The sequence below is a fragment of the Mytilus californianus genome, unplaced genomic scaffold, assembly GCF_021869535.1.
Source record: "Mytilus californianus isolate M0D057914Y unplaced genomic scaffold, xbMytCali1.0.p SCAF_5, whole genome shotgun sequence".
NCBI classification, from domain to species: Eukaryota; Metazoa; Mollusca; class Bivalvia; order Mytilida; family Mytilidae; genus Mytilus; species Mytilus californianus.
Genome location: NW_026262701.1, coordinates 114,362,423 through 114,374,427, shown reverse-complemented (window position 1 = coordinate 114,374,427; position 12,005 = coordinate 114,362,423). Strand labels below are relative to the sequence as shown.

At 32.5% G+C, this 12,005-nt stretch overlaps 1 protein-coding gene across 6 annotated transcripts in view; it reads left to right on the top strand.

Annotated features, from left to right (window-relative positions):
* LOC127700683 (calponin-2-like) overlaps positions 1 to 12,005 on the top strand; it is a 28,363-nt gene that overhangs the window by 1,070 nt on the left and 15,288 nt on the right. For 2 of the 6 annotated variants that reach the window (XM_052204276.1, XM_052204280.1), the window contains exons 2-4: positions 4,132 to 4,262; positions 5,270 to 5,372; positions 6,823 to 6,960. In XM_052204276.1, the coding sequence (XP_052060236.1) occupies positions 4,132 to 4,262; positions 5,270 to 5,372; positions 6,823 to 6,960 (372 nt within the window). Of the gene's footprint in view, positions 1 to 391; positions 454 to 948; positions 1,033 to 4,131; positions 4,263 to 5,269; positions 5,373 to 6,822; positions 6,961 to 8,578; positions 10,751 to 12,005 lie in introns of those variants that run through there. The other 4 variants (XM_052204278.1, XM_052204275.1, XM_052204277.1 and 1 more) reach the window with 4 other exon arrangements.

Sequence of the window (12,005 nt, the reverse complement as noted above, 5' to 3'; positions counted from 1 at the left end):
TATCAAATTTGACAGCGGCACGTGAGCGCCACACGACAAAACACTTAGTTATCTACCATATTTACATTCCCCATTATTTCATGTACAAATCTTAAAACAATTGTTAAGATGAGCGATTCCTTTATACAAAGTACATGCATATTAGACCGTGAAATAAAGTACAAGTATATATCATTTTTACATTTGATCACATTTGAACAGATTTTAAAATAATCAAAGAAAACACAACAAAATGTGCATGCACATTAATTATATGTAGTATTCTTTTGCACGGGTCCATGTTTTGTACTTGTACTTTAGCGCTGGGGTAATATACGTGTACTTTTGTACAAATGCACGGCTTAATGCTTTATTCGTTTTGTGTTTACTACCGTGTTATTTTGTCAGTCAGGCAAGACTAAAACCGAGTTAAAAAATGAGCTGAAATGGAGATTAATAATTGCAAAAATGGAGGTAATATATACAAGTTGTCCTCTTACCGAAATTGAACAAAGAACGATAACCTGTCCTTCGAAAAGTTTCTTTCCAGAACATACATTTACATCCATATACCCTGAATGAAGATCAAGATGAACCTATGATCCTTAATTTTACCCTTCTTTAAGTACAGTTGAAAGCTTCTCTGGAATTAAGATGTGATGTGTTCCATGCATTAATTATAGATACGATATATATTTTATCGTTCCATTCTGGACTCTTGTACAACCCGTCTTTAAATCTTAGTATGTATGAACCTATCTTAAATTAGACAAAATCTTATATCAATCCTTCCTTTATACTATATATCAAAAAAGAACGTTCGAGTCCAAAAGAAATTCACAACGAAGTACCGTTTGACCAATCATTTACAGTTTTTGGAATATGTGTGTTCCATATTTGTGCGTGGTTACTAATAAAAGTGTGATTTATTTGCATGTTTGGTTTTAACTAATACACTTTGTGTGACAGGAAGCATCATCGCCATCCAAAGTCAACAGCTTCCGAAGTGCACCGCTCAGGCGGCAACCATCTGCTGACAATCCTTACAAACGGGTATATAACGCATGCGCACATAGACATAGAGCGAAATTTTAGCAGCTACATGTACCGTTTATAGAAATGTGACACAATTAAGGAGTAGAAAATAGAAAAACTTTGACTCGTGCAAGCTTTACAGAAAACACATCAATGTACAGTGATGGCACGCAAACAGAACAAGAATCATGGTAGCTGATCAAATAGTTATAACACGAGCTACAAGTAAACACTAATTCTGAGCATGCATTAACTTTGAATAAATTAACTAAGTATCTATAATCATATAATATCAAAACTCATGCAAAGAAGCTTTGAAAAAAACTGTGATGTTAGAACACATTCAACGTAGCTTATACTTTTACACAGGGAAAAAAAGGGGGGTTATGGTAAGCAACTTAAAACCATGCAAAGAAGCTTTGAAGAACCTGTGGTGTTAGAACACATTTAAAGTAGCTTATACTTTTACAAAGGGAAAAAGGGGGTTTTAGGGTAAACAATTTGAGTTAACTCATGTTACGGATATACATAACGGAAACCAAACATTTGTTCCAGTATAACATAACCCACCATTGACCAAAAATTCCTTAGCCACCAGGTTTCTCTAATTGGTTTTAAAGGATCATGTTACTTCATGGTGTTTTCTAGATTATATTTACGTGAATCTCTTTTTATTTCCAATAACGGACCCTGCCATATTTGAAAATTGGGATGTTTCTAAACGTCATACATAGAGAACAATATTCATTGAGCCTTAGTTGTGTTGCTTTGTCAGTGACTGGTAAAAATCCCAAAATGAATGAAAGGAAATTCTACCCCTAAAAATCGATATCATCTACTGACTTTTTATTCTTCGACGATTGGGGTTTCCATGAAAAGAAATGTTCAGCGTATATCTAAATCTTTTACCTAAATTTTATTGCTGTATTACAAAACAAATTATTCTACAGTTTTCAGTTTCTACAAAAACATTAATTGTATCTGATTAGCAGTGTGCTATTAATGGGATATGCATTAGGAAATGTAAGATAGAGCCAAATACCAGAATCATGAGTCATATAAACAAAACACACAGATGTTTACCTCGTCTGAAGCTTTAAGATATTTTTGATAGAATGCTTAATAAATATATTTTACTGTCAGTGCCTGCATGATACATGATAATATAAAGATACAATATCACAACTATGATTCCATCCTTACATCCTCAACTTCAATTCATACAAATTTTGTTTCTCAAACCTTCATTTTTAAGAAAGAAAATTAAGAGTTCTTGTGATACGAACTTAAAACTTATATGATAAGTAAAGAGAATTGTTCCTTCAATATGACAAATAAAAAGAATTAAAATAATCACAAAAACGGACAAGCGGTATTAGATGAAACAGGTAGCAAACATGCATAAGTTAGCTAAATAAAGTTGAGTACCTCGGAATCTACCTATATAGGAAATGATTCGATAGGGGTGGTTCTAAGTATTAAAGATAGATGATAGTAATATGTACATCGATCATTAACTATAGAAACATATTCCAACATAAAAAGTTATCAAATTTAGATAGAAGAGATTAACAAGTATATCAATTGGACGTCAACAGTTTTCAGTAGCATTCTGACTTTTCCTTTATATATAAGTATCTTTATCGTGAACTTTTATCAGAGTGCAGGTTTATGCTACACAATATTGAATACTGTTATCGGCAACTTCCCACAAACTTGATAGGTTGCCAGAGATACCAGTCAACCCTAATAAAGCTTCCGCCTCATAACATACCGTTACTTCATCAATTATGTAGCCGTAGTTTCGTATAAGCATTAATGTGTGTTACATAATGTTACTTTTTTGGTAAAATGACAACAGAAATAAAACAAAATACAATTGGAAAATAAAGTCACTTAATGAGTACACAATCAACATAAGTAGGAAATTTTCGATACCTTAAAATATTTTGCATAATTTTCTAGGTGACAGTTAAAAAGTAAAATCACAAAAATACTGAACTCCGAGGAAAATTCAAAAAGTAAAGTCCCCAATCAAATGGCAAACTCAAAAGTTCAAACACATCAAACGAATGGATAACAACTGTCATATTCCTTACTTGGTATAGGCATTCTAAATCATCTAAAGCAATTATAATAGAAACTTCTAAAAAAAAACTGTTCAAAATGGCCGCTTAATATTTCATGGTCACTAATTATGGATACATCTATGTAAGCAATCTAAATAATTGATAATATATAGTTAACGCTTCAAACTACATTGTTTTTTAATCTTTTGTTTATGTTGATTTGTTAGTTATTTTAAAAGATAGGGAAACGTTTCTTGTATTATTAGGGTTTACATCTATGCATTTAAAATACCATACCTTCTAGTTCAAGTCAGTACCTGTATGTAAATACTTGCAATTATTGTTATTTGTCGAGTTATCACACTTTGCTTCTAAATTATTTCCACTTATTAGGGAAAGATGTTGCTTTTGCTTTTAACATTTTTTTCCAAATGGCACAACTGCAACAGAAATACAGGGATTCATGATTAAGAAAAACTTAGTATAAACCCGTCTCACATATACTTATGAATTTGTTTTAAAATGTTTTCTTCTGATTACTCTGAATTTGTATTAATATATTTTTATTGTTTTTTTTTGTTGTCATGTGTATATCACTTCTCAATTCTTTAGACTTACTAACTCTTATTTATAAACTGCTAATTAACGAACCCCAATATTTCAAACAAATCCTGTATAACTGGTTCATCTGAAATGACACCTGCGTCTTTCACCATACAGCAACTCAAAGTATATATTTAAATGTATATATGCATGCTATGGAGCACTTCAACACTTATTACAAGATCTAACAATAAAAGTAAATTGATGGTTATTAATATATTTGAAGTAATGTGAAAAAATCTTGTGAACTACTAAAAATCTAATTACTTATATATAGATGCTGCAATTTCGCTATTTATTTTACAATTTAATAGAAAGAAGTTCCAGATTCTATTTGTTTGGATTGCAGTTTTAAATATTAACGTAACATTGATGTATAATTATATTATACACTTTTGACAATTTGGCTTGGTTTATATTAAAATACTTGTACGACTTTTTTCAGATGGGCGCTAAGTATGACTCAGGACTTGAGTATGAGGTCAGAGGATGGATTAAACAATTGATTGGAGAAGACATCGGAGAAGGTCCATCTAATGTTGAAAAAAGTTTGAGGGACGGTGTAATTCTTTGCAAGTAAGTTTTAAAAAAAATTAGATGTCTTAACAAACATATAGTAAATTTGATGGAGGAAGTACAACGCTTAAGTAGAAATGTTCCATCACTAATTAGAAGTGGTTTGTGTGAAAGTTACACATGCTAAATAAGTTTCCTTCAACACATTCAATTTGAAAACAAATATTTAAAGATTATATGAAAGGGTTGAAATGATTTGTTGCACAAGATCGAGGTAGCATTGTTAGTGTCAGTCTCTAGTTTTCTATGTAATGTTTTGTGGACTTGTCTATTCGTCATTGAAATGATTTGTAGCACTAGATTGAGGTAGCATTTAGTCGGTTAGCGTCAGTCTGTAGTTTTCTATATAATGTTTTGTGGACTTGTCTATTCGTCATTGAAATGATTTGTAGCACTAGATTGAGGTAGCATTTAGTCGATTAGTGTCAGTCTCTAGTTTTCTATGTAATGTTTTGTGGACGTGTCCTTTCGTCATTGAAATGGTTTGTAGCACAAGATTGAGGTAACAGTCAGTCTCTAGTTTTCTATGTAATGTTTTGTGGACGTGTCCTTTCGTCATTGAAATGGTTTGTAGCACAAGATTGAGGTAACATTTAGTCGGTTAGTGTCAGTCTCTAGTTTTCTATGTAATGTTTTGTGGACTTTTCCTTTCGTCATTTTTCTTTTTTTTTTGCCATGGCGATGTCAGTTTCAATTCGACTTTCGAGTTTTGAATGTCCCCTTGGTATCCTTCGCCTTTTTTGTAAAGAGCTTATGTATGCTCATGTTTTGATATGTTATTATGTACATTTATAGAGATTTTAAATGAAAATTACTTAAATACTTACATAAATTCTCCGACTGTTAAAAAAATCAGTTTTAATCAACACCAAAACAAATCCTCAAAGAAATACTATATATTTATGTCTTACAAATCATTATAATACTAAAACTTTTACATCTGAAGTTGGTCTCATAAATTGCCCATGAACTGGTTTAAACTAAAATAAAAATTATCTGTTTTATAGTTTGATGAAGAAGGTAATCGATGGAACCCCATCTGAGAGTCTCCCAGCAGCCTGTGCCAAAACAGACCTAAAATCATCACCAAGCGAATTGCCTTTCAAACAGGTAACTTTGTAACAATAAATAGATTTAAAAAAAATGGTTCGCCAAATGAGCTATTAAATAAAAATCCGAGTCTATTTCATTTAATGTTTGCCTTTTACGAAATCCACAGGCTTTGGGCCTACTGACTGAACACATACCTCGACCCTATCGACTGACCTAAGGCTTCGGTTTTACTGACCTCGAGACTGTTGACTGCCCTCAGGTCCTTAGACTACCACCTATCATCAGATTTCGAGCCTACTGGAAAAGAGTTGACAAAATGTTAACAGGATAATTCGAAAAAAAAAAACATCAAGAAAATAGATACTTGGATATATTGAAAGATGAAATCTTTTTTGAAATAATTATTGAGAACATACTTCAGTCGTCAGTTTGCACGGTTGATAGGTTCAGTTCTGATTTAATATCATTTGATGCCAATGGAATATTTGACGCTGTAGCAAGACATATAAGTATTTTTACTGTATACTACTAGTTACTGAAACCTCCTGAGAGGTATAAAATAACCCTTCGATGAAAGATCTTTGGTGAAATTAGTTGGATTTTTACACGATGTTCTAGACTAAGGGTGGTTTAGAGCTTTCTCGATGATGTTAAAGACAGTTGTCTTTCTCTGAAAAGCAGAATATTGACAATCTAGATATTTTTATACCCAACGTATAGAAGTTGTGGGGGTATAATATTTTTGTCCCATACGTCAGTCCGTCTGTCTGTAATCATTTTGTTTTCGCGGAGCTGGTGCCTTACTTTGTTTATCAGATCCTCTTCAAATGTTTATATAGGGTACTACTCATACATACATTGGGTGAGTTCTATAATCAGAAAATCTTAAATATAGGACTTGTTTTGGGAGAGGAACTTGTAAACATATCTCATATTAACTCTTGCGTCCGGGATATTGCATTGTTTTTTATAAGATGTTCTTCAAATGTATATGACGGTTTCAACTTATCTATACTTGGAATGAGTTCAAATATCCGAAAAAATTAAATGGGGGTCATTTCTTTTAGGAGGGCCACTCGTATCAAAATATATCACTATTAATTCTTCTCATTTGAATAGGGCCGTCATTTCTAAAAGAAACTAAACCGGCAAGTCACCATAAGGTATTTCCCTTTATATGGGAGGCGTGTGGTATGTGAGCAGGTTCATGCTCATTGATATATACTCCTTTCATATTTATTCAATTAAAACAAAATACGAGAATTTTGACGATTTTATTGTTACATTTTTCTGAGAGAAAATGTTCAGAAATATATTTTTATTGTATAATATTTTAATCGTTTATACTCGGACTATCTATAAACAATTCATGGCATTGATACTGGTAATGTTACAACAGATGAGCAACTTTTTTTAAATTAAAGCCGCCAATTGTGTTCATTAACAATTAAAAAAAATACATTCATAAATTATATTATATATTAAAGCTTTTTCTCCTTTTTTTTAGATGGAAAATATTGAAAAGTTTTTAAAGGCAGCTCACAAATACGGAGTACCAAACACAAGTTTATTCCAAACAGTAGAATTATATGAAGCTAGAAATCTCCCTATGGTTTTAGCTACAATCTCACACGTAGGCACAGAGGTAGGCACTTATATATTATATATTATAACGTTTAAGCTAATTAATGATATGCATGATGATTGAAAGATTAGCTTTTCTTCTTCTCTTTTTTCGCTTTTAAGTATAAATGTCTTGTAAAGATGATTTGATAAAAGTGAGTCTGAAGTTCTCTGAAAGCATAAAACTCTGCATGTACATGTATATGTCACTGTTTGTATGTTGTTGATTTTATAAAAATAATTGAATAATGATACACACTAATAAGTCTTTTGTTTTGTTTTTCTTGATGTTTACAACAAATCATATGAGATGCAAACCAGGTGGAAATAAGCGTTGTTTCAGGCCGTACGGTGGCATAAAGTTGCTTTTATCCACGTCACTGATCTCTGTCTGATAGTTGTCTCATTAGCAATTTTACCACATCTCCTTATGTTCATATTGTAAAATAAAATTTAAAAAAATGAGATGCGTAATTTTGGAAGTACAATTTTCATATTTTTAATCGTTCTGCTGCCGCTACCTTTTCCATTTACTTTATTGGAAAAATTTTGGCAGTTTTCACAAACTCAAGTGAATCACCAGCAATCGATAATTATACTCATTGTAATAGTATTGCTGGTTTCAGTTTTGATTTAAAGTTTGTATGTTTTTGTAATTTAACAATGCATCCATGTAGTGTTGTGAAAAAAAAATCATGTAGATAATTTGCTTGATTAGATGTTGTGCTTATTTAATTGCTAATGTATATTTTATGTATTGTCTGACAATGCTATGACTTGCTTGCTTTCGCTGTAGTAACAACGTTAACGCATCACTCATAACGGCTTAGCTTTTTGTTGCCTGTAGTATCCAAGTGCAAGGTTTTGCAAAAGCGATTTCATCGGGATTATTCAGTAAGTCTATACTAAAGAATGAAATTTCTTTTCTAGAAAGCTAACTTGCAATTAATACAATAATAAAAAATGAACATGAACTTAGAATTGTTTACACGTAACAATGTGTTCTATATCATACTTTAATTTAGTTTTAACACTTTCTTTTAACGGTATTTATTCATACTGAAGTAAAACTTTAAATTTAAAAAGATTGTTACTGATTCATACATACATATGTTTAAGATAGTTATAACAAAATCATTACTATAATTGTTTTATTTGATAATAATTAGAACAAAAAGTTCCAAATATCATTGGAGATTGATTTAAGAACTGATTTCAGTTGCCTAGGAAAATTATTCATAATTTCAGAAAAAGCAATAAGACAAGATCAAAGTTCTTGATCAATTCAATTTGAAAAGGAACATCAATATATATTTTATTCTAAGGATTAAATCCAAATAAGTGAGAGAAAAAACTACAAACGCTATACCATTGAATGAAATAACTTTAATATTGCACGTATCTAAATATATTTTATTAGAAATGAAAATTATTTCATTAAATAAAAGTTATTTCCATGGCAACTGAAGTGGGGATGCCTATCGTCGGTTCCCTTCAAAATTCCCTCCCCTTGATTAAATATTTCATGATACCCGATGAGATCATATTTGATGTGCTAGCACGCGATGCTTTTGTGTTGCTAACTCCATAAATCATTCAAAAGTCATGAAATGACAAGAAACCCTTTTTGTTTCTTGTAGGCCCAAAGACATAACTACCAGGGACCGACGATAGGCTCAAAACCAACAGAAAAACACCAAGTCCAATTTTCGTATGAGCAACTTAAGCAAAGCCACGGCACAATTGGTCTTCAGAGCGGTACAAACAAATTTGCAACACAAAAGGGAATGAGAATAGGATCCATTCGCCATATATCCGACATCAAGGCAGATGATCTTCTCAAAGAAGGAAACACTTTATTAACACTTCAAGCTGGTACTAACAGATTCGCTAGTCAAAAGGGAATGACCGGTTTCGGAGCTGTCAGACATATAGCCGACATCAGGGCTGATCAATTTGACAAAGACGGAGAAAACATTATAACACTGCAAGCTGGAACAAACAAATTTGCAAGTCAGAAGGGCATGACCGGATTTGGTGCTGTCCGTCATGTGTCAGATATCAGAGCCGACGATTTCGATCCCGCAACTCAGTCACACATTGGTCTTCAAGCCGGATCAAACCAGTTCGCATCACAGAAGGGAATGACAGGATTTGGCGCTGTACGTCATATTTGCGACATCCGAGCTGATGACCTCGATAGAGAAGCTCAAGCAGAAATTCCACTACAGTACGGTACAAACAGGGGAGCTAGCCAGAGAGGAATGACAAGCTTTGGTAGTCAGAGGCATATTGCAGACATCAAAGTATCAGATTTAGCCGAAGACATGAAACGTCAAGATTTAAATATGACGCCAAAGGAATACCAAGCCTTCCGTCAACAAATGGAAGCCACGGAACAAAAGAACGAAGAACCACAATACGAATAAAATCACCTCAGACTGTCTCATCGCTCAGTGACATTCAAAAGACCTTTAAACGACGTCGTTTTAAATGCATGGAACAAACTTTCAAGACCTATAATTATTTCCATGCTTGTGGTAAAAAGTTCATATCATTGACAAAAATATATAAATTTTTATTTTCTATATTTTTATCAATCAAATCTTAGACTCTTCTTTTTCTGTCGCTTACCTTCGCTTGCTCCCCTCGGATTGTTGTGCTTTTCTCGGCAGGCCTGCAAAGCGGATATCCGGAGCCGCACAGTCTTTCATCTGTCAAAGATGTGAAAAGTTTCTTCTTACATTGATGGATACCTACATGACTATTTTTGTACTGTATTATATAGGATAAACTTTTAACAAATTATTTATTACTCTGTACGTACATGGTAACAAATGTGAAAATCTTGCTATGTTGTGATCGAATAAAATGTTATAATTTTACAAGTTCCTAGTAAAACAATATTCTTTAGAATACATAAACCTCTTCTATAGAAGTCAAAAGGTCCCTCCCTACCTGTACTCCTAGTCATAGGTGTTTCATGCATTTGAGGTCGTTATTATATAGACCAGAATACATGAGCAAAGATGGAACACGATTTTATATATTCTACAAGGTACAAATGGACACTTACCAGATTGAATATAAAAATAATTCGATAACTAATTAGGTATAATTCTGTAGTAACAACTATCTAATATAATATATTTGAAAAAGGAAAGGGGAAATATGTTTTGTATTAGAAATTCTGGGATTCAGTTTTAAAGTTTAAATGGCTTTATACATTTCACCATTCTTCCCTTTACTAAAGTACAAGCTGCTCGTCATTGTAGTGCATGTCAATCAGAAACACTAAATTAGCCGTACTTTCCCATCAAATTCAATAATGAGCAACCTCTTAAAAAAATGCTCATATTTTCTTGTTAAATACTCCACCTGCTCATATCTATTATACAAAAGGAATGAAAATTTCAGGAAAATTTGTGGCCCAAATTGAAGGAGATAAAGTTTGTAGATAATACAGCTTGTTTTCGAATTTTGAACCTCTTCTTAAAGGCATAAACCTACTTCGTGTTTTTATGCAAATGTATTATGTATGCATATTTTTAGGCGGACTTCTCCCAATACTGGAATATTGTGGAATTCTGTAATGTGCCTTAAATTCATACAAGATATGACTTTATCCACTTCAGGATAATATACGTATGGAGTATTTCAAATAACTAATTTCCATCATATATAAGAAATTTAAGTAATCATTTAAGGGCGTAAATGTTGGTAAGGGAGATTACTGTTACACATGTTTTAATTCATTTGTGCGTTTTTACCAGTCAGTTATTGAAACGGTAATAAAGCATCTCTGTAAGTTATTGTTTGTATTTGATTGAGAGTATGGTGCATCGGCAACAGTAAGAACGAGAAAACCTTAAAAGAAGGCGTTTGAAAAGTTTACTAATGTACAAGGATAAAAAAAACTGAAAGAGGTCGACAATGATCACATATACTTTAAATGGTTTCTCGGAAATAAGTTGCTTAGGAAGATCAGAAATAATTCTTTTGACACCAAATCTTGGAAGGTTTTAGAAATAAACTGAATAAAATAGTGGAGAGAACAATGAAATGGTATAGTTCTTAGCAATAGGATGTGCTGAACATTGTGTCTTGGGTCGTCGAACAAGTGCAAGCTAATGATAACAGATGCCACACATTAGCGCAAAGAAAGAACTCTGAGGTTGACAGATTGTCTGTTTATGTAAGCTGGAAACATTGAATTTGGTGCTTGGTATTGCGTTTTGAGTCATTGTGGTCTACATGGGAATAAAACCAACCTTATTGTATTCGTGCCATTCGAAAATTTTCCCTGATTGGTTTTTATGTATAATTTTGACTGCGATTATGATATCGATACTACAATTTTAGGCAGGGAAATATACCAATTCGTTTTTAAGGGCATAATCAATGAATTTTACTTGTCAATACTTTTGAGGTCAATACGATGGGTGTCATATATAGAGCAAGATATATATGTTGATCTTACTGGAGCACCTGAGATCACCATGGTTTTTGACGGGATTGGTGTTTATTAGACTAATGCAATAAATAATGTCTGTAAGTCAAGTTGTTTGCAGATTTTGTAAATTTCAAATAGTACAACTGATTTAAAGTTTACGGCTTTATTACTGATTCGGCACTTTCATACAGGAATTAAAAGACTGATTTTTCTACGTGTTTTTTTAAAAAATTAAAACAGTTAAATCTTTCATCGAATTTTCCTGAATTTTCTACCAAAAAGTTAGGTTCAGGCAACGCACAAATCCTTGATTTACTGAAAAATACGTTTTAATTACAAATTTATCGGGAATATTTGCAAACATTTACAACAATGTACATCTACTGGTATTTTCAACTGGTATTATATTACCACAAAACTGGTCATTTTCGGTATACCCTAACATGACATTGTTGAAGATTCTCTATGTACATCTGCGTTTGTCCATGGTCGAAAGTACTCGATTTACATCCTGTCATCCAGTGTAAGCATTTCCCATGGTCGTATGTAATTTGTCATGCAGTGTAGGCTTTTGCTAGCGGTTGAAGGTTCTCAAATTACATCTTGTCATATAG